Here is a 25,761-nt window from a genome sequence, read left to right on the forward strand (position 1 = left end):
TCTACCAATATTTATTATGCCAGATCCCAGGCTACGTCTTATTGTCTCAGCACAGTGACCTGGAGAGACAGATGGCCTCATCCCTATTTTACAGGTGAGGAGACTAAGTTCCTCACTCAAGGTCACAGAGCTAGTGAGTGACACCAGTGACAGAGTCAGGCCCCATGGACCTTCTGGGTGGTCTGGAACATTTCTCCTTTTGCTGGGATGAAAGAGATACAGGGAGGTTTGGGCAAGAATAGACAGAGCAAGTGTCACCGTGTTATTGTGATGGCTTGTGACTTAGATCATGAGCACCTGGGTTCCTCTCCACCAGCAGTATGACCTTAGGAATGTTATCATTTCACATCTCTAAAATGAGCCATCAGCGACACCATGCCTGACCGACCTCTCAGGACCTTGTTAGGGTTCGTGTGAGCCTGTGACTAGGACGGGGAATTATTAACTACAGTGTTATTACACACTGGTCTGGTACATGCTAGGGGACCTGGCATATGCATTGTAGATCATATCCCTTTCACTCACAAGTGTCCCACTTCAGACACTAAATCATAGGGTTGCCCTACCATTAACCAACATGGGGAAACCTTCAGGGAGAGTGAGGATATAAGGGCCTGCTGCCTCTCATACCCCTGGAGCCTGGAAGGAGGCAAGAAGGGTTTAAATCAAAGCACAGGTCCAGGAAAAGGGCCTGGCTGGGTCCTGGGCCTGCCTCTCCTCCCGGGGTCCCACCCAGCTGCTCCTTCCTTTAAGCCTGGCCTCAAAGGGCAGGTCAGGGGCTCTCCAGATGCAGGAGGAAGGAGCCCTTTGCGCATGAAGGTGAAGGGAAGGAACATTCATGAAACCCTACTGTGTTCATTGGATGGAGGCTTATATCCAACATCTGTTTTGTAACTCTTTCCAGCAGCCTGAGAAGACAGGTTTGGGCATCCCCAGTTGCACCTGAGGGAAGGGTCTCAGAGGAGTGAAATCATATACCCAAGGTCGCACAGAGCGTGGAATCTCTGGGCTTTGGAGAGGGCAAAAGCCCTTGGCTACCGAATCCAAGAAGGCCCGGGGAAGGAACCACCTCCCCCGCCCCTCCCCCAGGGCCTGTCACCACTTCCCTCACCGGACAGGGTGCAGCTTTGCTGAACAACCCCGTCATTAGACACGTGGGTTTCATTAGACCCTATGGAAGGTCCAGAGAACCACAGGAAGAGGGAATAGAGGTGAGGCATTGGCTCAAGCGTCCTGGAAAACTGGCCTCTTTATGGCGCCTTCCCAGTTGCGCCTGCTTCCCCTAGATTCAGCCCTGGGGGGAGCCAGCCTTGGGGTCGTGGGAGGGAATAGGACTGGATCTTTTTTTTCTAAGATTTTATTTATTTATTTGTCAGAGAGAGAGAGAGAACAAGCAGGGAGGGCTCAGGCAGAGGGAGAGGGAGAAGCAGGCTCTCTGCTGAGCACAAAGCCCGATGCGGGACTCCATCCCAGGACCCTAGGATCATGACCTGAGCCGGAGGCAGAGGCTTAACTGACTGAGCCACCCAGGCGCCCCAGGACTGGATCTTTACTTTAGTCTTCCTCAAGCAAACACATCATGGGGTGACCACTGAACATCAGTGGCAGTCACTGGGGCTGTGAGTGCAAATGGGTCCAGGCTCATACTTTTCAGATGGGGAAACTGAGGCCCAGAAAAGGCAGGACTAAAAAGAAGAAAAGAAGAAGAAGAAGAAGAAGAAGAAGAGGAAGAGAAGAGGAAGAAGAAGAAGAAAAGGCAGGACTTGCACAATTACTGCGTGAAGCAGAGGTGGGTTTAGTCCTGGCATCTAGGAGTCTGACCCCACTCAGGCTCTGCCCTCCAGATCACAGATCACAGAAAGGTGTGATCTGGAGGGCAGAGCCTGAGTGGGGTCAGACTCTGCCCTCCAGATAGGGTCAGATCCTCTGCCCTATCACTGCAACCCTTGTTAGGAAAGTCTGGTCTTCCTCAAACAAATAAACAAAACCCCAGCATCTTCTAGAAGATATTGTCCATATAAGCCCACCTGCCCACTGAAGCCCCAGTCTTACGATCATACAACTGGCTGGCCACGAGCTCAGCCACCAAGCACGTTTGACACCGTCCCCTCTCCCTTATCCCAGAGCAAGTTTGGGTAGTACTGGGCAGAATAACTACTTAGGAATCCTAACCAGTAAATCATCTATCTCCCTTCCCCCTTCCCACCTCTCTCTATTTCTCCTGGTCTCACATCAAACCAGAATGGAGATGTGTTGCTGATTTAAGGAAAGTGTTAGATGAAAATGTACTTCCTTTTATTATATAGGGAGATATTTTTAAATGCATATAAATAAACATTTTTAATTTGCTAAAACGTTCAGACTTTATCGCTGCAGAGCATGTGTTTTGTTACACCAGCGAGTGGCGACTGTGAAAAATGAGGAATCAGACTGCTAGTCCATCTGGTGTGATTCAGAGAAAGTGGCTCCGGAGCAGCCGCACTGGGACGGATTGCCCTCCAAAGCTGCCCTGTCCGAGGCCGACTCTGCATCCCATTGGCTGGGCACCCCATCCACCCAGAGCCGGGCTGGTTTCCTTGGAGCTCCGCGGTCCTCCTGCCCCCCATCATAACCCGTTACACATGCATGCACACACATGTACCCTGAGCGGCAGGAGACCTCCCCTACTCCTCATGCTGGGCGGAGTCCTCCCCTCCAGCTGAGCGGTGGCCCTCTCTGCTCTGCCCACACCAGTCCCTTGGCAGTCGATGGGATTGGCTCCTCCACAGACTGAGGCTCTCGGCGCGGCATTAGGGGTCTACAGGGGAAGTTGCATGCAAAATATAGTGCTGATGTGCATGCTTCTGATTTGCTAGAGGCCATGACCAGGCCATGGGCCTTTGATGACCAGGCCAAGCCATATCTGGCGTTTGTCTGGACACCCGGTCTCAGCACCAGCTCAGGGCCCGCCACCTGGGGGAGGGTGGCATAAAATTGCTATACGCAAAATAGAAGCAGTAGCAGCTATTCCTGACAGGAAGGCTGGAATACCTCTTAGCACTGGGTCAGCTGCTGGGTCTGATGGGACATGAGGGGTCCCTTTCCTGAGCCATAACACCCTGGGCTCCGGTGGAACTCTCTGAGTGATAGGGAGCTCATGACTCACAAGGCAGCCCATGACAATGCTTGGAAGTTGTTTGAGATCAAAGTTTTCTCTTTCCTGGAGCTCGGACACCAACTGACAGGCGATCACCAACCCACCTTGTGGGCCCCACCCAAACCCCTGGCTTCCCATGTCGGCAGCAGCTGCAGCTGACCCAGCCTGCCAGGCCTGGCCACTGACCTCCTGGCAGACAGAGGTTGTCCTGTGGCTGGGGACAGGCTTGTCCTGCCTCAGACCTCCCAGACTGCCACCAGCCCTCAGCATTGGGGTGGGGGGGGGCGGGATAAGGGTAGTTAGAACATTAGGCAGACCTGTAGGGATGCAACAGCCCCATGAGCAGGTGGCCAAAACACAGCACCTACCCTGTGCTAAACACAATTCTGAGATAGGTTCAAGGATTTTATTTCCATTTGACAAATGAGGAGGCCAAGGCTCAAAGAAGCTAAGTGACTTGCCTGAAGTCTCAGAGCTGGGAGGCGGTAAACTGGAGGCCAGGCCGTCTGACACTGGAGCCTGGGGCTGAACGTTGAGTCCCCCCAGCCCACGGCATCTCCACACTCCGGAGTGTGTGGTGTTCACTGGGGTGCTAGTAGGGGGCTCCTGGGTAGCAAAGCATGGAGAATGCTGGATTAAAGAAAATTCAAGGGGTTTCTTTGCTGTGGGACTTGTCAGAGCCCTTGATGTGTTAATGTACCACTGGGACTCCCCCAGAAGAGTTGAGTCTGCAGGACTTCCCAAACTTACTGGACCTGAGTCATATTTCTTTTTGGTAAATGAACTCCTCAGTTTTACAGATGGGGAAATGAGGCCCAGAGAGGGGAAGCAGTTAAGCCGGGGTCACACAGCAAGTATTTGTGAAGATCAGAAAACTGTATCCACTCTGCCAACTACCCTCCCACCAGCTCTCTTCCTCTGCCCTTGGAACCATAGTTCTTTCCCTGGCACCATATTGCTCCCATGCCTTAGATGCCCACCATCTGCAGGGAAGCTGTGGGGCCTCCCAGGCCACCAGCAGGAGGAGAGAGGGAAGTGCCTACTGCCTTCAAGGGCTAGTGTGGGGCTGGAGCCACCTTGTGCCTTGTTGTCATGTGTCCCAGGAGCAAAGGGCAGACAGGCAGGCTACACACACTTTTTTATGGCTGGGCCACATCCCAGAACAGTAAACAGAGGGGCGGGCAGCTGGCACCAGAACCTTCGAGAGAGCAAAGGCCCCAGGTGGCAGACTCCTGCCCACCTCTGGAAGGGAGCTGAGAACAGTTTTCTCAGGAGTTTTAAAACATCATACTTTAAGTTCCTATTGTTCATATTCTTTTTTACCATTCCTCCTTGGTTGGCCTGACAGCACCTACTAGATCTTTAGGCCTCAATCCAAACATCACCTCCTCCAGGAAGCCTTCCAGACCTTCTGCCATAAGCTGGGAGCCCACTCTGGGCTCTGTTCCTTTGATGCCCAGAGCAGAGCTCCGACTGGGAACTTCTGTGGGCCAAGGACTGTGCATTCCCTGGGCTCGGCCATGCCTGGCACACGGGGGTGCCCAATGAATATCAGCTGTTGAGTAAAAAATGTGAGCTGAAAGTGCTTGAAAAATTCAAAAAACCGATATATTGAGTCTGATGAATCTGCTTACAAAATGGATTTACAGTTTTACGTAGTCTCATAGACTTACTCTAACAATGTCCTGTTTTTGTTCTTTCAAACACATTTTAAAGGTGACCTTGTTAGAGACCTGCAGAGACCGGAGGGGACTATGCAATTGTCAGGGAAGGGTATGGATGGTTTATACTTCTTTAGCATTTTCCTTTAATGCTGGGTATAATGATTTTTATACTTTTTTTTTTGAAAAGAGAAAAAAAATTTATTCTTGAAGCTGTATCCAAGAGATTCCACTCTATGTGCAACACTTGCCCAGCTGTGAGTTCTGCTTGGTCTGGAGAAAGTTCCCTGGGGACTCCCTGGGGCCTGGGCCCTAAGGGATAGCCTAGGAGTGTAGAAACTAGGCAGGTGGACTCGCCCCCACCCGGCTCCCTCTGCCTGTCCCCATCTGGGGGCCCCACTGAGAATGCTAGTGGGGCATACGGCTCTGCAACCCAGAGGACACAGTCATCAGAGCCTCTTGCTCTGTCCCGCTCTTGTGGGCTTTGTGCTTTGCATCCATCCGGCCTAGAGAGGGATCAGGGTAATTTGTGACAGGGACAGCTGGAGGTGAGGCTGCAGGAAGGGGCAGGTGGGAGCTGACCTCATCCCTTCCCCTCAGGTCATGGGCTGCAAGCATTCCGTCTTCTCTCGGCTCTAGCTCCTTCCTCCTGAGTCAGTCCAATCCCTCCAGCGGCCTCCCACCCTTGAACCCACCCGTGGAGGAGGAGGTGGGGCCTGGGAACTTACCGCAGCCCCTCACCTAGCCCTCTAGGGATCGAGACCTTCCCCCTGAGGCCTAGAACACAGGAGCTGGAAAGGCCCTTATTCCACAGGCTCCAGGCGTAGATGGGTCAAGGGGATGCAGGGCTGGGTGGGCAACTTGTCCAAGGTTACCCAAGGTTAGTGGCAAGGCTGGGACTCAGACCAGGCCTCCTAGGCCTTAACGGGAGCCACATGCCCAGCACCTGAGTCCCTAGGCCCCCAGCCCACAAGGCTGGGCAGGGGGCTACGGCAGATACTCCTCCTTAACTGGCATTGGGGAGGAGGCTCCCAAGAGGCTGGCAGAGCTGGGACACAGGCCCCCCAGGGGCGGCCCAGCTGCGGTGGGGGTGACTTCGTGGGCTGGTGGGGGGGGTGGGGGGGGCTGCTGCTGCTTCTTCTTGTTCACTTTGCGCTCCTTGGCCCGCCGGTTCTGGAACCAGATCTTCACCTGTGGTATGGGAGAGCAGAGATGGGCTAGGTGGTGGGGAGACCAAATGGCAGAGCACGAGGAAGACAGGAAGGACAGCTGGGCTCTTATTTCCCCATGTGGGGTTTACGGCCTCCCTCCTGCACCACCACCCAGGCTATTCATGGCCGGGGAACGCAACCTCCTCCTCTAGAACCTGCTCCCCGACCCTAAAGACAATATCTCTGTAACCTTCTTGGTCCCCATTTTGGAAGACCCCTCCTCCAGGAAGACTTCCCTGTGCTCCCTGTAACTGCTCCCTCCTTAGGATTTAAACAGCAATCATCCTAGCTGCTGTAGCCTATAGCTAATCAGATCCCCCTTCCGCCCTACTGGGGGTCAGGGATATTGGGTTTTGTTGCAGGTGGGAGGATTTGGCAGCAGTTCAGTTTCCGCTGAGTGCTGTGTGACCATGGTCAGGAAACCCAACCTCTCTGTTCTCCTCCCTGACTGAGTCTATAACCTGCCTGACACCCTGGAGGCCAGATTCCCAGTACTGCTCCTGTGGTGAAGGTGGGGGGACCCACACACCTGCCGCTCAGTGAGCCCCAGATTGGCAGCGAGCTCTGACTTCCGCCGGATGGTGATGTAACGGCTATAGTGGAACTCCTTTTCCAGCTCCAGGCGCTGGTGGTCGGTGTAGACCACGCGGTACTTGTCCTTGGTCCGGGTCTTCCCTGAGAAGCAGAGGGCCCAGGAGGGGAAGTAAGTGTGTGTGGGGGGGGTGCTGCAAAAGCTGAAGCAGGGCCCCAAGGAGGAAGCAATCCAGGCCCCCCCGAAAGGAGGACCCTGAGGTTGGGAGGGACGCACACTCAGTCCTGGGGGGTAACTATCATTCCCCTGGGGTCAGACTTGGAGACCACCAACCTGAGAGGCAAGCACTGCTCTCATGCCCTTTTGGGGAGGCACGAGGCTCAGAGAGGAGAAGCAATTTGCTCAGGGCTCAACAGCAAGCTGCTGGTGGAGTTGGGGTTTCAGTCCAGCTCCCCCGACCCAGAGCCCTCCTCTGATCCACCAACTCCACCAATTTTCACCCAGCAGTTTCCAGATGCGGCTGTGCAACAGACACTTGGGGAGCGCGTGAAAAACACCGCTTCCAGGGCATCCCTGACCCTGTGAACCGGAAAGCCTGGGGCTAGACTCGGCATCTTAATTTTTTTTTAGATTTTATTTATTTTTTAAGTAATCTCTACACCCAACGTGGGGCTAGAACTCACGATCCTGAGATCAAGAGTTGCATGCTCCACTGACTGAGCCAGCCAGGCCCCCTTAAAATCTGCATTTTTAACAAGCTCTCCAGGTGGTTCTGATTCAGGATCCTGAGACCACGGGTGGTCACACCAGAGACAGAGAGGGACACCTAGCAGCTCAGGGCAGACTGAGACCAGTGACAAGTCAGCGGCTCCTCTCTCCAGCGCAGGAGGAGAGTAGGGATGAGCCACCACAGGCAGAAGTGGAAGCTTGCTGCTCCATCCTGGGGTGGGTTCTCTTCACTTCCCGTCAAATGCCTGGTGGCTGCTGGCCCAACAAAAAACACTGCTCGCAGCCCCAAGGCCCCGAGGACCTGTCAGGTACCTCCAAAGACCCTAGCCCTGGACACCAAGCCCTAAGCTGGGGTTGCAGCAGCCTGCCCAGAGCCATCCACACCACCGCCTCTTCCCTGTGCACAGAGCAGTGATGCAGGCTCAGGTAACAAATATTTACTGAGCTCCTGCCGTGGGCCAAACACTGGGGTACACCAGCGAGCAAAATTAAAAAAGGTCCCTACTCTCAGTGAAATCAGGTTCTAGTGGAACCTAATCAAAATAATCACAGATCAAAATAATTTGATATGTTAATGCTAAGTACTTGATATGTTAATTGATAAGTATTCTTAAGAAGAAGAAGACAGGAAGAAAGGACTGGGAATTTGGGGAGGAGAAAGTATGAGATTTTAAATAGAGTAGTCCATGAAGGTCTTACCAAGAAGGGGAATTTAAGCAAAGATCTAAAGGAGGTGAGGGAAAGGGTCATGCAGGTATCTGGGGAAGAGGGCTCTGGGTGCAGGGAACAGCAAGTGCAAAGGCCCTGTGGTGGCAGCATGCCTGACATCGGATGTGTGGGGAACAGCGAGGAGGCTGGTGTAGCCAGAGTGCAGTGAGCAAGGACAGAGGTGCAGGTTGTCCAGGGCCTTACCAGCCACGGAAAGGACTCTGGGTTTTACTCTGTCTGTGATGGGAGCCATTGCAGGCTTCTGAGCCCAGGAGACATGAGGACTGATATTGGTTTTAATCTGCCTCTGGCTGCTGCCTGGAGGACAGACTGGCAAGAAGGGGAAAGCACAGATAGGCTTGCAATAACCCAGGAGAGAGAGAAGGCTGTGGCTTGGCTTCTCTACAGGGCTCGGCCTGGGGCCGGGAGCAGGATTTGAGGACTGATTGGGGTTAAAGTCAGTACTCTCTTTGGGGCTGGGATCAGAGGTCTGTCTGGAGAGAATATTAAGAGTCGTGCTTGGCCTGGGCTGGTGCGGGGGCCTGACTAAACACCAGTTTCCTTCGCAAGAAGCTGAGTACTCGGCTATAAATAGGAGGCACACGCAAGCACTTTCAGACCTACCCATGTCCACCAGGCCATGACGGGTCTCGGAATAACCGTGGACCCTGTTCCACCTCACCCAGTTGCCCCCACAAAGACTGGCCTTTACCTCCCAGGGTCACGGCTCTGGCTTTGCCTGTCCCTCAACACCCCTGTGCTAACCACCCACCCCTCTTCCAGCTCCCGCCCCACTACCAAGCCCACGCAGCTTGGCAGGACAGCCACTGGGCTCCCCAAGAGCCAAATGGTTTTGCAGAAAATGGGAGACAACAGATGTTTCTGGGCTTTTTTCCTTGGGTTTCCTGCCAGAGCAGCAGAACTGCACTGGACGCTTCCATAGCCACTGACCTCAGCCCACCACCCGATGTAGCACGGGACGGCCTCGGCCCTCGGCCAGGCCTGGCCCAGGAAAGGGACAAGGGAGTGGCTGCTGAGGCCTTGGCTCCAGATGGGCCCTTCCTTGGCCTAGAAAATTCAACGCCGACTCAAAAACAGTTCTGCTTAATGCGCCACCCCCGGAGCCCAGGAGAGCTCTGAATCTTCACTGGGCTAACGCCGGAAGGGTTCAGTTTGGTCTCCTCCCATTTTATAGATGAAGAGACTGAGGTTCGGGCAGGTAATACAGATGCTGGAGGTCCAAGTAAGAGAGGCCTTGTAAAACCTTCCAGTCCGACCTCCCCCGCACAGTCAGGGTCACTGAAGCCCTGGGCAAGCGTGGACTTGCCCAAAGCCATGTCCCCTGGTGGAAAGTTCCCACTCCTTACTCTTGGCACAACTCCTCACCCCATCCGGCTTGGGGTCCATAGAGCCCCCCCCCAAGAAGCCTCCTAAGCCTTGGTAACAGAAGCTCATACAGTAGACCACCTGTCTACTTGTACTTCTGGGAAGGGAGGGGCCGGATCATGGTAAAGGCAGGCCCCAGAGAGCTCTGGGCTGGGGCTAGATGGTCCGCAGGCTGGGTGGGTCTTTGAAAATGCCCAGAATACTCACAGCCTTAAGTGGCGGGACGAGTCTCCTTTCCCACCCAAACAGCTTGACAGATTACAAGCAGCGCTTATGAAACTTATTATGCCTTTTCCTCAGGCACCCAGCACTCACTCCCATCTTTTCTGATGAGCAAGTGGGGAGCCAGCACACCCATTTCCATAGATGAGGGAAACGGGGGCTCAGAAAGGTGCCCATCCTTGCTAAGGGCCATCCTGCCTGGTAGTGTTATCAACCCTGGGCTCAGGTGATCCAAACTGTAGCCTGACTCCTCCCAGATTTGAGGAGCGGGGAATTAGACAGGGGACAGGGCTCTAGCTGCATAATTATTTCTCTCTGTTCTAGCGAAGCTGCCAGGGAAGACCCAGCCCACAGGGCCTGTCACCTTCTCTCTGGGCCCAGGAGATGGGCTGGGGGGCTCAGGAAGCACTGGCCAACTTCTACCTGGTGGAGCTCTCAAATCGCACCATTTTATTGCTAAGAAAATGGCTCTGCCAAAGAACAAAACATTTGGTATCACACTGTGGTCCAGAAACCAAGAAATCCCATATGCTATCCAGGGAGAAATAACTGCAACATCCTCCTCTGGAGCCCAACTTGGTAACATTTAGCCTCATTTAATATGCATGTGCCCTCTGACCCATTAATCCCACTTCCAGGAATTGATCTCACAGAAAAATGCCCAAAGCCATAGCTGTTTCAAAGGACACAAGACTAGAAGCAATGTACGTCTACAAGTAGGGTACTTGTTAGGGACGCCTGGGTGGCTCAGTCAGTTAAGCGTCTGCCTTCAGCTCAGGTCATGATCCCAGGGTCCTGGGATCGAGCCCCTCATCAGGCTCCCTGCTCCATGGGGCATCTGCTTCTCCCTCTCCATCTGCCCCTCCCCCAGTTCGGGCTCTCTCTCACTTGCTCTCTCTCTCTCAAAAAAATTAAATAAAAATCTTTAAAAAAAAGTAGGGTACTTGTTAAATAAGAGATGGTACATCCATGGAGAGCGACATTATGCAGTCATTAAAAAGAAATTATAAAGCTCCCCATGTACTAATATGCAGCAATTTCTAAGACATACTGAGTTACAAAAACAAAGCAAGACATAGAATGTTGTGAATTGTATGTTACTGTTTTTGTATAACAGTGGGACACACACACACACACACACACACACTCATACATGTGTGTGTACGTAGAATTCTTTCTGAAAGAAAATACAAATTATTAACAAACCTCTGGAGAAGGAACTGGAAGCTGTTGGGCCACAGCTAAGTGAGAGTGTTTGGGATGACCCTCCCTCCCTCCCTTCCTTCCCTTTCTCTTTCTCTATCTCTCTTTTTTTACCATATGCAATGTGAATTTGTATTTTTTATTATTTTTTAAAAAGATTTTATTTATTTATTTGACACAGAGAGAGAGAGAGAGAGAGAGCACAAGTAGGGGTAGCTTCAGGCAGAGGCAGAGGGAGAAGCAGGCTCTCTGATGAGCAAGGAGCCCGATGCAGGGCTCTATCCCAGGACCCCGGGATCATGACCCAAGGCAAAGGCAGATGCTTAACCGACTGAGCCACCCAGGCACCCCTGATTACTAGCTTTTTTTAAGACAGAGAGAGAATAGGCTCCATGCCCAGCACGGAACCCGGAGTGGGGCTCGATCTTATGACCCTGAGATCATGACCTGAGCCGAAATCAAGAGTCAAACGTTTACCTGACTGAGCCACCCAGGTGCCCCTGAATTTGTATTTTTAATGACAGTCAGGAGCCCTGGGCTCTAGTCTCAGCTCTGAGCCCAAACTGTCAACTGCCCCAAGCCATCCTCCCTTCCGCCTCCTGTGAGTACCTGTGCCACCCTGGGAGCCTAGGAGGGAGGGTACAGGAGGTGCGTGACAGGAGCAGGCAGGGCGAAGGCCCCAGGATGAATGATTTACAGGCCCCTGGGACGCTGGGGCTGAGAGGGAAGTCCAGGCTCCTGCAACAGGTGTCTGATGGGGGCCAGCCGCTCCCAACCACCTAATGAATAACCCTCTGGGCCAGATGCAAGTGCAAGGGGGCAGGGGGATGGGAGGGGAGCCCCCTCCCCCTCTTCAGTGATGAGCACAGCAGGGAAAACCCTTGGATAACTCACCCAAAGGACAGGCTTTCTCTTTGCTCTAGCTTTGGATTGGGATTCGAGTAATGGCCCATCCATATGCAGTAGGCTGCTGTGAAGATAGCCCATTCCGCATCTCCTAAAGCATGCACAGTGGAGGTCCTGGGAAGCTTTTCAAAAGCACAGATTCTAGACCAGGAATTCAGATTCAGCGGGGCTAAAATGAGACTCGGGGATTTGCTACTTGAATAGCTAGCAGCGGACCCTGACATGTGGTTGTCTGGGCAAACAGACCTCTGGGATTGGGCAGGACAGCTTCTCACTGGCTGGGTGATCTAGGACTGGTCACCTCATCTTTCTGAGCTTCATTCTCTGTATCTATAAAATGGGGATCACTATTATTCTAATAATGGCCAACCTGTCCACGTGGCAGGTACTTGTATACATCTCTCAACAACTTATGAAGCTGTGCAACTATTATCCCCATTTTCAGATGAGCAGAGTGAGGCTTAGAGAGGTCCACACATCTGGCAGGTGGGATTTCAACTCAGGTCTGTCCAGCCTCAGAAACAACACTAGAACCTATTACACAGTGTGAGGTCTCCGTAACTACTCCCAACCACCAGGTGCACGGGGGATCGCTTTAGAAAAATGGAGGACACCTAGCACAGCCCCTGGCACTTAGTAGGTGCATATGGATGGGTAGGTCTTACTCATCTCCAACATGGCGGGGCAGCCATGGGGCAGAAAGGCTGGGAAATGGATCTGGGCGATGGGTGATATGTTGGATGAGGCTGTTTATTTATAAGGTCCCTTCCAACTTGGAAACACAAAGCTCCCCATGTTTGTTGACTCTCTGGTTGCGTTTGTTATTTTTGCCGAAAGAATTCTAATTCTGATTTCCCTGTCTGAGAGCCTAGATACCGGGCCTGCCCAGCTGGAGGATAAGGGGCAGGAACTACAGCAGTGGCCTGCGGTGGGGCCGCCCCATCCAGCCTGGGCCAGGCGAGGACAGGGTTCAGCCTCTGCCCCCCAGGGCGGGGTGGGTGGCTCCAAGAAAATCGCATGGCCTCTGCGTCAGCACTTCCTCTGCCCCCTTCCTGCTGGGTCTGTGGCCCTGGGGGGGGGGGGTGACCGTGCCAGCTCTGGGCCCCCAGGCCTGGAACACCCATGCCGCCTCAACCCTCCATGCCCCCTCTCTGTGTGGTCCGGCCCCATCCTGACTGTGCATCATGATCACCCCCAACACACAAACACACGCGTGGTATGTACACAGGCACACGTGTAAGCTTGTTAAAAATACCCCACCCCCGATCCCACCGCATCCTGCTCTCCTGCCTTTTTTAACAGCCCTTGGGGTATCTGAACCACTAGCTGAAGTCACTAGGGCTTGGTCCCAGTTCTGTGCCATCTGTGTGGTCTTGTAGAAGTCCCTTCTCCTCTCTGGGCCTCAGTTTCTCCTGTGCATCAGAAGAGGGGCAGCTCCGTGGGCCTCTGTGCAGCTCTGAGCCCTCCTCTCAGGCGTTGGGCCCAGGTCTGACCAATCCTTAGCTGAAGGACTTGACAAGTGACTGAACTTCAGGCTTTGGACGTAAAAGCAGTTTGTAAAGGGCAAAGAGCTAAGGAGATGTCAGGGAGAGCTGAGTTATTTGCAGAAGCGGATGTTGGAGGAGTCCCTTGGGAGAGGGAGGAATGCCGCCTGATAGGGAGCCGCAGGGCAAGGAACACCCTGGCCTGGGAGTGGGGACATCTGGCCCAGCCACCAGCTGGACTGGCCATGTTCGGTTTGGGCTGGATTCCCCATCCCACCGGCAGGGGTTGGGACCTCTGCTGCATGGGGCCGCCCTGACCTGGCCAGTTAGATGCTGAATAGAGGTCCCTTCCTGGACCAGGAGGCTGTCTACTGGGCCCTGACTGGGTTCTTGTTCCGGCTGAGTTGCCAGTCCCAGGCGGCTCCATCACGGCTCCTCATTCAAGCCCTGGAGCAGTGGTGAGGCTAATGTGGGGCTGGAGGTCCTGCAGCCTTAGGCAAGCTTCTCCTTTCCACTGCGCCCTTTCCTCCAGGGCCACCTGGGCCTTGTCCCCTGCCCCGTCTTCTCCGTTTGGGCCCACAGTCTGGCTTGGCTGTGGGAGGCAGCAAAGAGGACAGAAAGTGCAGGGGCAGGTAGACCTGTCTGTCCTATCCCAGCCTGGCCACAGGCCAGTGGTGTGAACCCAGGCAAGTCACCGCACCTCTTTGGGTCCCAGTGTATTCACCTCTCAACTGAGGACATGAACTCCTCCTCGATACACTGTAGTTGTAGAGATGAGGTGTGGGAACCTATTGAATAAGGTAATTATTACTAAAAGCTAGTCAATGATATAGAGGAAGATGACCAGAGAGACAGAAGAGGCCAGAGAGGCTCCTCGGTGGAGAATAAGGAGCCCATCGAGAACAGATTACCATTCTAGAACTCTCGTCCTGTGTCCTCCCATATGACAGCTACTAGCCACATGTGGCTACTTAAATTTAAATTAACTGAATAGAATTAAGAATTCAGCTCTTGAGTCATGCCAGCCATCTTTCAAGTGCTCGAGAGACACATGCTGCTGGTGGTTAGCATACTGGACAGAACAGATATAGAGCATTTCCACCATCACAGAAAGTTCTACTGGACAACCCTGCTAGACCAAACTCCTGCCCTGGGCCAGATGCCCACAGCTGCATAGCATCCTAACCAGACTGCTTGTACTCTCTGCAAAGCATCCTGGTCTCGCATCTACCACCCACTTGTATTTTTCCACAGGGGCACCAAAAAAAAAAAAAAAAAGCACCCTTGGCCCAGAACAGCCCTTCTAAGACTAGCAAACAGCAACTGTGTCCCTTCAACTCTCTCCCGGCCTGAACAGCTTGAGGCCCCTCTGAGCTGTCTCTTAGGGCGCATTCCAGCCTTGCCCTACCTGGTCATTGTCTTCCCATCTGGAAGTCAAGTGTCCTCGGCCCAGGTCCCGAGGTCTCACGTTCTGGGTGGGGTGCAGGAAGGGGCTTTGGACTCCAGCCCTCTCCTAGCTCACTGGGTGACCTTTGCAAATCTCCTCCCCTCAGGGCCTTGCTCCTGGTCTGCTTCGTGATGCCATCTTGCTCACCCAGTCCCACAATGGTGCCTGACACACAGTGAGTACTTGATGAATCCTTGTGGAACACATAACACAAATCTCCTGCTTCCTGGTGGGGCCTTCATCTCAGTAAACGGCCACCACCCTCCGGATACTCAGGCCAAAAGCCTAGGTGGCGCTTCCGGCTCCCACAGCCAATCCATCAGCTGGTCAGCTCAACCTCCAAAGGACATCCTCCCAGAGCCTTAGTCAAAGCCACTAATCTAATGCAGAGGTGTGCAGCTCTGGGGTTGGAAATACCTGCGTTTGAGAAAATGCTGAGCATGTGCTGAGTACTCAGTAGATCAGGTTCATATCCTTATCACTGTGGTCGGTGCTCAGGACTTGTTAAATAGTTCATTCCCCTCTTTCATGGGGGGGGCGCAGATTAAAAACAAACTAAGAAAATAATTACAAACTGGGATTAGTATGAAGGAAAGTAAGCCTAGAGCTGAGAGCTAGATTAAATGGCAGGGGCGGGGCTGGGGGGACCTACTCTAATTAGCTTGGAGGAGGTCTCCTGGAGGAGGCAACATCTAAGTTGAAACCTGAAGGCTGAGGAGGTTTCTGTGTCATCAACGAGAGGGATGTTCCAGGAAGAGAGAACGGCATGTGAAAAGGCCCTATGGTCGAGAGCAGCAGAGGACCCTGTCTGCCTTGTCCTGCCCAGAATCCTCAGCCTGCCTGAATGAATGAGTAAGAGAGGCATGTGGTTAGCCTGGAGAGACCAACAGAGCTCTGAGCCCTGGGGTGAGGGGTTTGAATTGGATTTCAAGAGCAATGGGAAGTCACTGGAAGATGTTGAGCTTGGAGCGTCAATCCTGGCTTTCACTAGCGTCTGCTCACTCTCTGTGTTGAAGCAGAGGAACCTATGCACCCCTACAAGCTTGGGGATTAGCGTGGTGTGGGCAGGGTTCAACAGGTTAACCCATGTTGACTCCAGATGCAAACGTTGTTTCCAAACCCCAGGAGCTCCAGGACAGAAACTAGAGGGCCAGCCCATTAAGATAACTTCCTACTGACAAGCCAGACCCTGCTGCTAACAAAGCTGTTTTGGACCTTCACAGTGATTCCCTAAGCTCTCAGCCGCAATATCTGCCAAAGCGGGGGGAAAAAAAAACATCCAACCAAAAAAAGCCTTCTGCCACCTTCTAACTGGGTCATTCCCCTTCCCAGCTACATCTGAGAGACGAGGTGTCAAACGCAGCTTCTGCCTAGAGAACCAGTTTTAAACAGCCTGGCCCCTGCTGTGCCCACCCTCCCCCATCAGCTTCTCCCGGCTCTTCCCCCCCCCCCCACAACCTACCAGCCTCCTTTCCCCACCTGGGCTGGGACGCACATGGGGAGGGGTCTGGGGCTACTGCGTGTGTTGCTTTATTTGACAGATGCTCCTTAGGCTGTGGAGTCTAGGTTGGAACCCCATGCTGTCGCATCCTAGCTGTGTGAGCTTGGGCAGGCACCTTACCCTCTCTGAGCCTCATTAATGTTATTTGTAAAATGAGGCTAATAATAGATCCTCACACCTCTTAGCGTTGTTATGAAGCTTGAGTGAGAAAATCCATGTGAAGTTCTTGGCACACTGCCTGGCATGCGGTGAGGATTCAACCAATACCACAGTTACCAGCTTTATCATGAGCTCCTACTTGGCGCAAGTCCTGGTGAGAAGGATGGGGCTGACCACAACGAGTCCTTTAGGTAGATGGAAGCGATAAATAAGATAGTGATGAGTGTTGTTAAAACCAGGGCCTGATACAGTGCTTGGAGGAGAGGGAACCAAGGAGAGCTTTCTAGAGGAGGTGGCCTTGGGAAAGGTACAACATTTGAGTTGGTGAAGATGTAGGAGGGCAGGAAGGGTAATTTAGGTTGAGGGACCCAGACTGGAGAGGCAGGGAATGTGAGATGTGTGTTTCTGAGCACCTGCTAAGGACTGGCAAAGACAGTCATAGGCACTGATGCACTTCGTACCTACCGTGTACCAAGCACAGGGGCTGGGCTTGATGGGCACTGTCGCTTCAAGGTGCAATCCTATTATTATCCTTAACGTTATACTGGAAGAAACAGGCTCAGAAAAATGATCCAAGTTAACTTGCCCGAGGCTGTGCAGCTTCTAACAGAAATGCAGTCCCAGGCCTGAGGCTCCCAAGCCCAGTCCTTAGCCATCCCCAGTAAGCACTGCTGTATCTAGAGAAACTAGTGAAACAGTGGCTTCAATAGTGGGTTGGAGCCAGTTCTCAAGAGGGCTCTGAATGCCCCAGAAATGGGGCTGGATTTGACAGCAATGAAATGGCATATAACAAAACGGGAATTCCATAGCAGCGGGGAGCCATGAAATGCTCTTGAGCAGGAGATGCACCTTGAAAAGGTAAATCTGGTAATGGTTGTGATGACAGCTGGGGCATCAGAGAGAGGCTGAAGGTGAGAGGCCAGGCTGGTGGCTGTGGCAATGGGCCAAGGGATAGGGTCTGGAATGAGGGGGGAGGGGGTTCATCCCTTCCCTGGGCCTCAGTTTCTCCATCTGAAAGCTGAAGGGGCTGGACCAAGACCTGAACCCTGCTGCAACAGACTCATCATCTCAGCAAACATCTCCCTCGTTGTATGGGACCTCAGCCTCCCCACAGGCCACTGACCTGGGAAGTACTGTTTGTTCATGAGGAACGGATGCTGAGCCTTTGACATGATGATGTCTGACCCTCTTAATGAAAATGCTGCTATTTGTAGATGCAAAAGGGAAGATCACAAAATAGAAGCCCTTGTAGTCCTTTCCTATCCTGGCCTCAGCCAAGTGATAGTAACCACTCAGAACTGGTTAATATTTTGATGATGGAAAGAAGCCCAACAGTCTCTCTCCTCTTTCCAGTTCTCACTGTCCCTCCTTAGGATAAAACCCGGGTCGTAGGGACGCCTGGGTGGCTCAGTCGGTTAAGCGTCTGCCTTTGGCTCAGGTCATGATCCCAGGGTCCTGGGATCAAGTCCTGCATCTGGCTCCCTGCTCCATAGGGAGCCTACTTCTCCCTCACCCTTTGCCTGCTGCTCCCCCTGCTTGTGCTCTCTCTCTCTGTCAAATAAATAAATAAATAAATAAATAAATAAATAAATAAATAAAATCTTAAAAACAAAAAAACAGTCCCAGTCCCAGCCTCAGGTACACCGACTCCTCAGCTGAGGATGGAGTACCGTCCCAGGAGGGAGACAGGAGCAACCAGGCTTCCACCCCTGGCATGAGCTTGCTCAGCTCAACGGCCATGGGCCCCACCCCTAGGGCTGGGGCCACAGAAACGTGTCAAAGCCAAGATCTCACCTCTTCCCTCTTCTCTCGGTTGTCTGACTGTTCCTCACACTTGTCCTGTTCATTCATTCAACAAAATGTATTGAGCCCCTACTAAACGTCATGCACTATGATGGTGCCTGGAAGGTAGTGATGGGTCAAATGGATGTGGCTCTGGACCTCATGGGCGTTCCTTTGGTGGGTGGGGAAAGAGACAACACAAACACACAGATAAGTGAGTAAATTGAAATCAGAGGTGGTGGTGCTCTGAAGGAAACACGGTGAAGGTTATCGACGTGTATAGGGGGAGCCTCCCTTGGGAAATATGGAGGACCTCTCTGAGAAGATGACCATTATGCTAAGACCTGAAGGGTGAGAAGGAGCTAGGCCTGCAAAGTTAGGGCACAGGAGTTTCCAGGAAGAGGGAACAGCGGCTGATAAGAAGACCTGGTACCACAAGACCAGGTGGCCAGCAACATTTGCTGTGGGGGAGGGGGCGCAGGGTGGGTGTTGGCATGTATTGACCTTCCCTTTGCCGTCATGGACAACAGCACTACACAGGCACCATCCTAGAGACCCTGGATCTTCACTGCCCAGAAGGAGAAACTGAGGCCAAAGGCGGGGGGGGCACAACCTGGCCTCTCTCTCAGGGAAGGTCTGTAACTCCATCCTGATTCTGCCAATTCTGCCCCATCTCAGAGGCACCAGTCGGAGTCAGATGCCCCTGGGCAGACAGGCAGCAGCTTCTAGTTTCTAGAAAGCTGATGATCCTGCGTCCTCAGCAGAATGGGTCGAACCTGGCTTCTGGGGCAGCCACTTTCCTTGGGAGCCTGCATACTTCCCTGGGCTCTCTCATTCTACTTTGTGGGAATAAAGGGGGAAAGGTTGTTTTTGCCTTTGGGCCGACTCACTGCTAGGCCCCCATCTGCCTGGGGACAACACTTTCCAAATGACTTTTGAGACCGGAGGCTGAGCAGAGTTCGCACGCAGCTCCTGTGCCCAGATGGAAAAAGTGATTTGCCCGACGTCACACAGCCTGAAAGCTCCCCCACGCCTCCCACCAGTCCTCTGACCCCCACTGGCACACTCTCTCCAGGTCCTTGCTCCTGAGGAACTCCCCCTTCCAACTGGGACCCCCCCCATCTCCAAAGTTGCCTGATCAGCAGTCACAACAACTGGAATAGAAGGGCAGGAAAGGCAGGCTTCCCTTCCAGCGAACAGACACAAAACCGGGGAGTCAGTGGCCACAGACACCTTCTCTCATTTAGTCTCATGCAGGGTTCTCAACCAGGGTTAATGGAGAAGTCTTTCGGGAGCTTCTAGAACCCCTCAAATTGTCTGCAGAATTAGGCAACACTTTTTTTCTAGGGAGAAGATTTGTATTTTCCACCAGATTTTTCAAAAGGGTCCTTTTATTACTTAAACAAAGGTATAAGACCCTTCCCTATCATGTCACAGATGGTAAAACCGAGACCCAGAAAAGATGACTTATTTAAGAGAAGCTATTGTTGAGAGGATAAGAACACAGGCTTGATGGTCAGTCTGCCAGGGTTCAAGTCCCAGCCCCCCCTCCCCATTTACTGGTCTTATGGCCTCATGCAAGGATTTAACCTCTCTAGGCCATAGATTTTTCACATTAAAAATGGGTATGCTAATAGTACCTACCATAATGTGAGAATTAACAGCAGGGCCTGGTCCATTAGTAAGTGGTCCATAAGCGTCAGCTATTCTTATTTAGCCAAGGTCACACAAATGAGAGGCTTCTGGAGGCAGATAGGAGCTTCCGTGTCCCTGGGACTCCCAAGAAGGTGCTACGATTATAGCCAGACCTCCCCAGCATCTGCCCCAGGACTGAGGAGTGTGTGTGGGGACATGGGGGTGAAGAGAGAGAGGAGATGGGGGAAGTCCCAGGCTCCCTCCTAGCTGGGGGAAGTGGGGGAGGGGATGGACATCAAAGGGTGGGCAGGCCGACTTCCCGCCCCTAAAGCCAGGTGGCCTTTGTCAGGACAGGCCGGACACAGTCGGGACAATGGGGTATCGTGTTCACTTTCCGGCCAACAGGAGTCACTATCGAGCTAAGGCGCAGTCTGTTACATGACAAAGGGGGGACCTATAAAGGAGGTCAGGCCGCCGCCCCTCATTAAAGCTGGCCCTTTGTCCTGCCCCCTCCTCTGCCTTTGAAGAGGGTGGATCAGAGAGGCCTGCCTGGGGGCAGGAGGTTCACAGTCTCAGGAGCCAAACAGTAGCCACCTTCCCAACTGCTCCTGCCTGCCCCTCCCCCAGGGTCAAGAGTTCAGGGAGGGCCCTGGGATGGTAAGGTATGGACCCCCCCACACCAGTGTAACCACAGAGGGCTCTTTTTTAGTCCAAAGGATAGGAGCCACCAGTCTCTTCACTGTACCGATCCGGGTGCTGAGACCTGGAAAGGAAAGTGGCCCGCCTGTGTGCACACCATCAGTGCATCGCCCCTTCTGGGGCCGGTTTGCAGCTTCCTCTTGGGGATGGGATACGGGTGGAAGCCCCGGATGACGACGGGGGCCAGTGTTGCTAAAGAGCCCTGGGATAAGTCTGGGGAGCTGCGTTCTAGTTCCGGCCTAGCCCGGCGACCAGGGCGCGTTTCCTCACGTCTCGGGGTCTCCGTTCCCCTGTCTATACGGAAAGACAGGCTGTGCTTACCAAGGCCCGGCAGTCTGGGATTCAGAAGGGAGAGGCTGAGAGGACAGCAATCCAGGACCAGAGTGGTCAGGGAGGCCCAAGCGGGGAACCCTGGGGGAGCCGGGGCAGGGGTCAGACAGGGGGCGGCTGGGCCTCGCCCTAGCACCTGCCGGTGCCCAGGGGAACCGTCCGGAGGCGCAGGGCGAGGGAGGGGTCCTTACCGCTGCCACCGCCGCCTCCAGCCGCCACGCTGCGCCGCATCCACTCGTAGGGCGTCCGCCTTTGCGCTCCGGGTGAGCACGGTGCGCCCGGGCCGCCGAGCGGCTGCGCCAGGAGGCTTGGGCCAGGCCCAGGGGGCGCGGGCACCGGGCTAAAGTCTGGAGGGGGCCCGAATGCCAGCGGAGCTGGGCTGGCGGCAGGGGCCGTGGGGCCTGGGCCATAGGCGGCGGCCCAGTCGTCCTTGGGCGCAGAGAAGGGCGCGCTCCAGGCCGCAGAGGGTGCGGGGGCAGGCTCCACGTGAGAATAGCTGGTGAAGTCGGGGTACTGCGGGGGCCCCGGGGGCGCAGGCGGGGGGCCGTAGGCTTGCGGGCCCAGGCCGAGGCTCGCAGGCCTGGCGGGGCCGGGGTAGACCGGAGAATCCTTGTCCAGCACATAGCCCACGTACATGGTGGCCGCGGGGGCCCGCGCGCATGCTGGGCCCTGGAGCCGCCGCTGCGGGCCGCCCCGACGAGCAGACTGCTCACCTGAACTCGCGGGCCCGGCCGCCGCGCCCGCCCCACCCAGGCCTTTTATAGCTCCGGGCGCCCGCGGCCCCAGCCCGGGCGGGTTTGCATTTCAAAGCGGGGGGGAGCCTCAGGGCCGCGAATCAAAGGGGGAAACCCGTCGGGGGCGGGGGGTTCAAAAGGAGACAAATTGCCGCCCCAAGCGGGAGGCGGACGGGCCGGGGCCTGGAAGGGGGTGGGGGCGCGGAGGGCGCGTCCCAGGCCAGCGTCCGAGGCATCGCTAGGTGTGGGAGTCTCCTGCGGGGCCGACGGCCTAGCGGCACGAACACTTCGTTCTCCCCGGGCCGGCCGCGTGGACCGCCCGTGACCCCATTTTACAGGTGGAAAAAAGGGATCCGAGGGACGGCGAGGTGGGGGGGACCCCAGGCCGGCGTCACACAGCCACGTCGGCCCTGTGTTGCACTCGGCAGTGATCAGCTTGAAGTGAGGGGGCGACCTGACTTCAAACAGGGTTCCCCTGTAAGGTAGCGAGTCCTTAATCTTTGGGGGGGGAGGGGTCACGACCCCTCTGAGCCTCCAATGAAAGCTTTGGATGTTTTTCCCGGGAAAATGCACATATGCACATACACGAGTCTGCATACAACTGGGGCGTTTTCCTGAGTTGACTTTCCAGAGAAAGCTCTTAAAGCGGTAGGGCAAGGGCATCTTTGCAGGACCTTCTAGGGAATTTTTCACAATTCTCTTGACGAATCCTTTTAGCTCCCCCCCCCGCCCTTTATTTTAATGAGAAGTTTCAAACGTACACAAAAGTGGAGCTTGCAGGGAACCACTAGACACCCATCACCCAGCTCCAACCATTAGCAAGATTTTGTAACTTATTTCATCCACTCCCCTCCCTTTTTGCTAAAGTATTTTAAAACAAATCTCCAACATCATGTCATGTTACCCCTACATACTTCAGCATGCATCTCTAAAACACATGGACACTTTCTTACATAATATGCCATTAACACATCTAACAAAATCAACACAAATTCTTGAGTATTATCTAAAACTCAGTTCGTATGCAAAATACTCCAGTTGATTCAAACGTGTCTTTTTAACAGTTGGTTTGTGTGAATCAGGATCTAAGAGCCCTGATTCATTTATTGTAGCTGGGGCCCACTGGTATTTTAAATGCATCTTGCATCCCCTTCTCCTTATGTTAAGGACTGGTAAATATTTCATAGCTACCCAAGGGGGAGTGCCTAAAACAGGTGAGGAGCTGGGAGTGGGTAGCAAGGTTGAGAGATTTGGGGAAGGATTCATGAAGGACAAGGCTCTGGGTCAGGAAGTCTTGGGGCAATGGGTTTCCTTTCCCCAGTGGGAGTTCAGTGCCCACCAGCTGCACAGAGGCTGCCCCATGATGTTTGATCCTCCAACATTTCCTGGGGACACCCTAATTGTGCAGAGACATGTATTATCTATTCAACCTGTCCCTCCCTTGGGTAGGACATTTCAAGACTAGACAGATGTGTCAGGATCTGGATGCAATTTACAGGGTCCAGTGCAAAATGACAGTGTGAGGTCCCTTGTTCAAATATTATTGAGAATTTCAAGATGGTGACAGGAGAGAATTCAACCATGCAGGGGGCCCTTCTAAACACTGGGCCCTGTGTGACTGTACAGGTGACCCCCCCCCCAGGAAGATGGCCCTGGCCAAAATCTTGCACTTCTGGGGTTCTGATGGTATGGTACTCTAACAGAATAAGGGGCAGTAAAGACAGGGCTCCCCTTCCTGCTCAGAGGAACTCTTTCCATTGCACAAGTGGAAGCACTGAGGCCCAGAAAAGAAAAGGGGGGCGCTGCTTGGGCTGTCACTGACATGGAGGCGCACAGGGCTGCCTCTGCCGGAAAGGCTCCCTTTCCCACGTAAGGAAGGGGACGTGTTGGTGAAATTTGCTCAGAAGTCATCTGGAATGAGGGCTCCGCACAGCACTGACCTTTTCAAGGGGTCAGTAAAAGATTGCAAGTATACAGAGAAGGGAGAAGAGGCCCCAAAGGACTGGGTTTTCTCTCTGAGTTGACGAATTAATTGCTCTGACAAGGAAGAGAAAATCTGGAGTGGGGCTTGAAGTACTGAGTTGGGGAGGGGTGCAGGGCAGACCTGAGACCCGAGAGAGAAAGCTGTAGGCGCAGACATAGATTTCAACCCCTCTGTAATAAAGTGCTCTCTAAAAGGCCATCCGTCACGAAATGGGCTGTCAGGAGATAGAGAGTGAGCTCATTATCACAGGAGGTATGCAAGTGACTGCGGGAGGGCTCTGATCAGGGATGCTGCGGAAAGTGTGCCTATCCTGGCGGGGAGGTTGGGGGTGGGGGAAGGTTGGTGCTTTCTAGGTGCCCTCTAAAAGCACAGAGGTTGGGAATAGGTATAAGAATTCATTTGTTCGTGTGTTCATTCATTTCACACATGTATTAACACTCCTCCTTTGTGTTGACATTGTGTTTGGTAGTGGGTGAGGCCCTGCCCTTGGGGTTTTCACAGTCTGGGGGGGTGGGTGGGCGGGGAAGAAGCATGCAGGAGTCAAATAATCACAAACAAAGGTAAAATGACATCTTGGTAAGGGTCCCAAGAATTGGGACGTTTGACCCAAAGGCAGGAGATATGGAAGTCTTGCAAGAGGAAGTGACATAGGAGTCAAGGTCCTGGGAACCGGGAAGGGCATTGCGGGCAGAGGGACAGTGTGAACAGAGGTGTTGAGGCCCAAGGGGACACATGGTCTGTAGGACCGGACCTGGAGCTCAGTGATGGGAGGCAGGAGATGAGTTGATGAGGGCAGGGCAAGGCCGGGGGGAGACCTGAGGCCAGGGGGGGACAGGCCTGATGAGAGGTGTGGGAGGACTTCCTTGAGGGCTTTGGGGTGTGGAGATAAGAGTGGACCGATGGCTGTGGCTGGCGTGTGGAGAATGAGTCAGAGGACAAGCGGAGAGCTGGAGAGCCGCGGGGGAGCTGTGCAGGGGTCCAGGAATGATAGAAGATAGTGTCCAGCATTGGGTGGTGGCTGGGAGCTGGGGGCCTTTTAGGCAAAGTGGGGACGATTTCCCTAGCAGGGAGAGCCCGGGAGCCCTGAGGCCTGGGGGAGCCGTGGCGGCTACTCCCTGAAACCCTAGTGTTGTCCTCCCCCAGGGTAGGGGCTGGGGTAGGCCTCCCACTCCGCAGACACATGCTGGGGCACACCTCTATTACCACCCTGCCCTGGGCTTGCTCTTTCTTGAGTCCTGCTGTTGGGAAGGCTGGGGCGAACTGGCCCTGTTTGCTGGATGAGGAAGCACAGAGAGGTCCAGGTATCTAGGCAAGGTCCCAGAGGCACAGCACTGGGCATGGAAGCTGGGTCTCCTGACCCCACTGGCCTTTCTCACTGCCTAACCAGAGTGCCCAAGAGGTCCTCAACCCAGCCCTGCCAAGCCTCCAAACCCACCCCTGGTCCACCTAGGGTAGGAGAGCAGGGACAATAGACTTCATAGCATCCTGATCACGGAAGACCCTTGCAGAGCCAACCTACTCATTTTACAGATAGGGCAACTGAGGCCTAGAAGCCTAAAGAGAGAAGGGATTTTTGCCAAGTTCCCACAACAGGACAGTGCTGTAGTGGAAATAGACCCAGGTCTTCTGACTGCCAGCTCAGTACCCCTTTATCCCATCTCTCTGAGAATGCAGGGTTTGGCCCTCCACCTTGTGCCCGAGCAACAATGACAATAGTACCACTATCCAGTGAGCATTCACTACGTGCCAAGCGTGGTGGCCAAGTCATTTGCATGTATTATTTCCCGTAGGGTGAGCTAGGGTCCTGTTAACCCCATCTTGCAGATGAAGCAGCTGGAGCTCAGAGAAGTGAAGTCACCCACCTGGGGCCACATAGCAGGTGAGTGGCCTATCTGGAAGTTTTTCTTTCCTCTCCAGGTAAGCCAGCTTGGGAAGATAGGGCACTGTGTATGTCTCTCTCCTAAACTTGGGGTTTTGCTTATATAAATATCTGCTTCCTCTTCCTCCTCTGGCTCATGCAAAAGAGCCTCAGCTCTCCCCTTATCCTCACCTTCAAATGGATGCCCCCCGCCAACCAGAGATCTGAGACAGCCCTGATAGGACACCCTGGCTTTCCCCTCCCGAGGACACTGTAACTTTGTTCAAAAGTCCCGGGCTGGGCATCTGGAATGGCAGGTCCTGCCCCACCTTAGCCTTGGACTTGCCATGTGACCTTGAGCACTTGCCCCCCTGGGTCTCAGTGTCCCCGTATGCCCACTGGGGACCGGTTGCCTCAGACAGTGGTCCAGCATGGTACTGTGACTGTGTGTGTG

General features: G+C 53.8%; 1 protein-coding gene across 3 annotated transcripts; it reads right to left on the minus strand.

Annotated features, from left to right (window-relative positions):
• Positions 1–3,533: 3,533 nt before the first annotated feature.
• CDX1 (caudal type homeobox 1) lies at positions 3,534–21,450 on the minus strand. 3 transcript variants are annotated; one of them, XM_025866640.2, is made up of 3 exons: positions 20,923–21,450; positions 6,538–6,683; positions 3,534–5,988 (listed from the first exon to the last, which is right to left on the minus strand). In XM_025866640.2, exons 1-3 carry the CDS (start codon positions 21,365–21,367, stop codon positions 5,785–5,787), a joined length of 795 nt encoding a protein of 264 aa, XP_025722425.1. In that variant the 5' UTR covers positions 21,368–21,450; the 3' UTR covers positions 3,534–5,784. The 3 variants fall into 3 exon arrangements, 1 of the variants encoding a protein (XP_025722425.1); XR_012376398.1 differs by lacking the exon at positions 3,534–5,988 and adding an exon at positions 19,712–20,695 and having other exon boundaries at positions 6,556–6,683; XR_012376399.1 differs by lacking the exons at positions 3,534–5,988; positions 6,538–6,683 and adding exons at positions 18,121–18,239; positions 19,712–20,695.
• Between the last annotated feature and the right edge of the window lie 4,311 nt (positions 21,451–25,761).

This window comes from Callorhinus ursinus, unplaced genomic scaffold (genome assembly GCF_003265705.2).
Source record: "Callorhinus ursinus isolate GAN/ISIS: 27379988/994484 unplaced genomic scaffold, GSC_fseal_2.0 scaffold3, whole genome shotgun sequence".
In the NCBI taxonomy this organism is placed as follows: Eukaryota; Metazoa; Chordata; class Mammalia; order Carnivora; family Otariidae; genus Callorhinus; species Callorhinus ursinus.

Coding starts and splice junctions, on each gene's coding strand:
- CDX1 (XM_025866640.2), bottom strand. CDS start 21,367: ATGTACGTGGGCTATGTGCTGGACAAGGATTCTCCGGTCTACCCCGGC. Junction 6,684..20,922: donor TGGAGGCGGCGGTGGCAGCG/GTAAGGACCCCT, acceptor TCTGCTTCTCAG/GGAAGACCCGGACCAAGGAC. Junction 5,989..6,537: donor TGGGGCTCACTGAGCGGCAG/GTGTGTGGGTCC, acceptor CCCATACCACAG/GTGAAGATCTGGTTCCAGAA.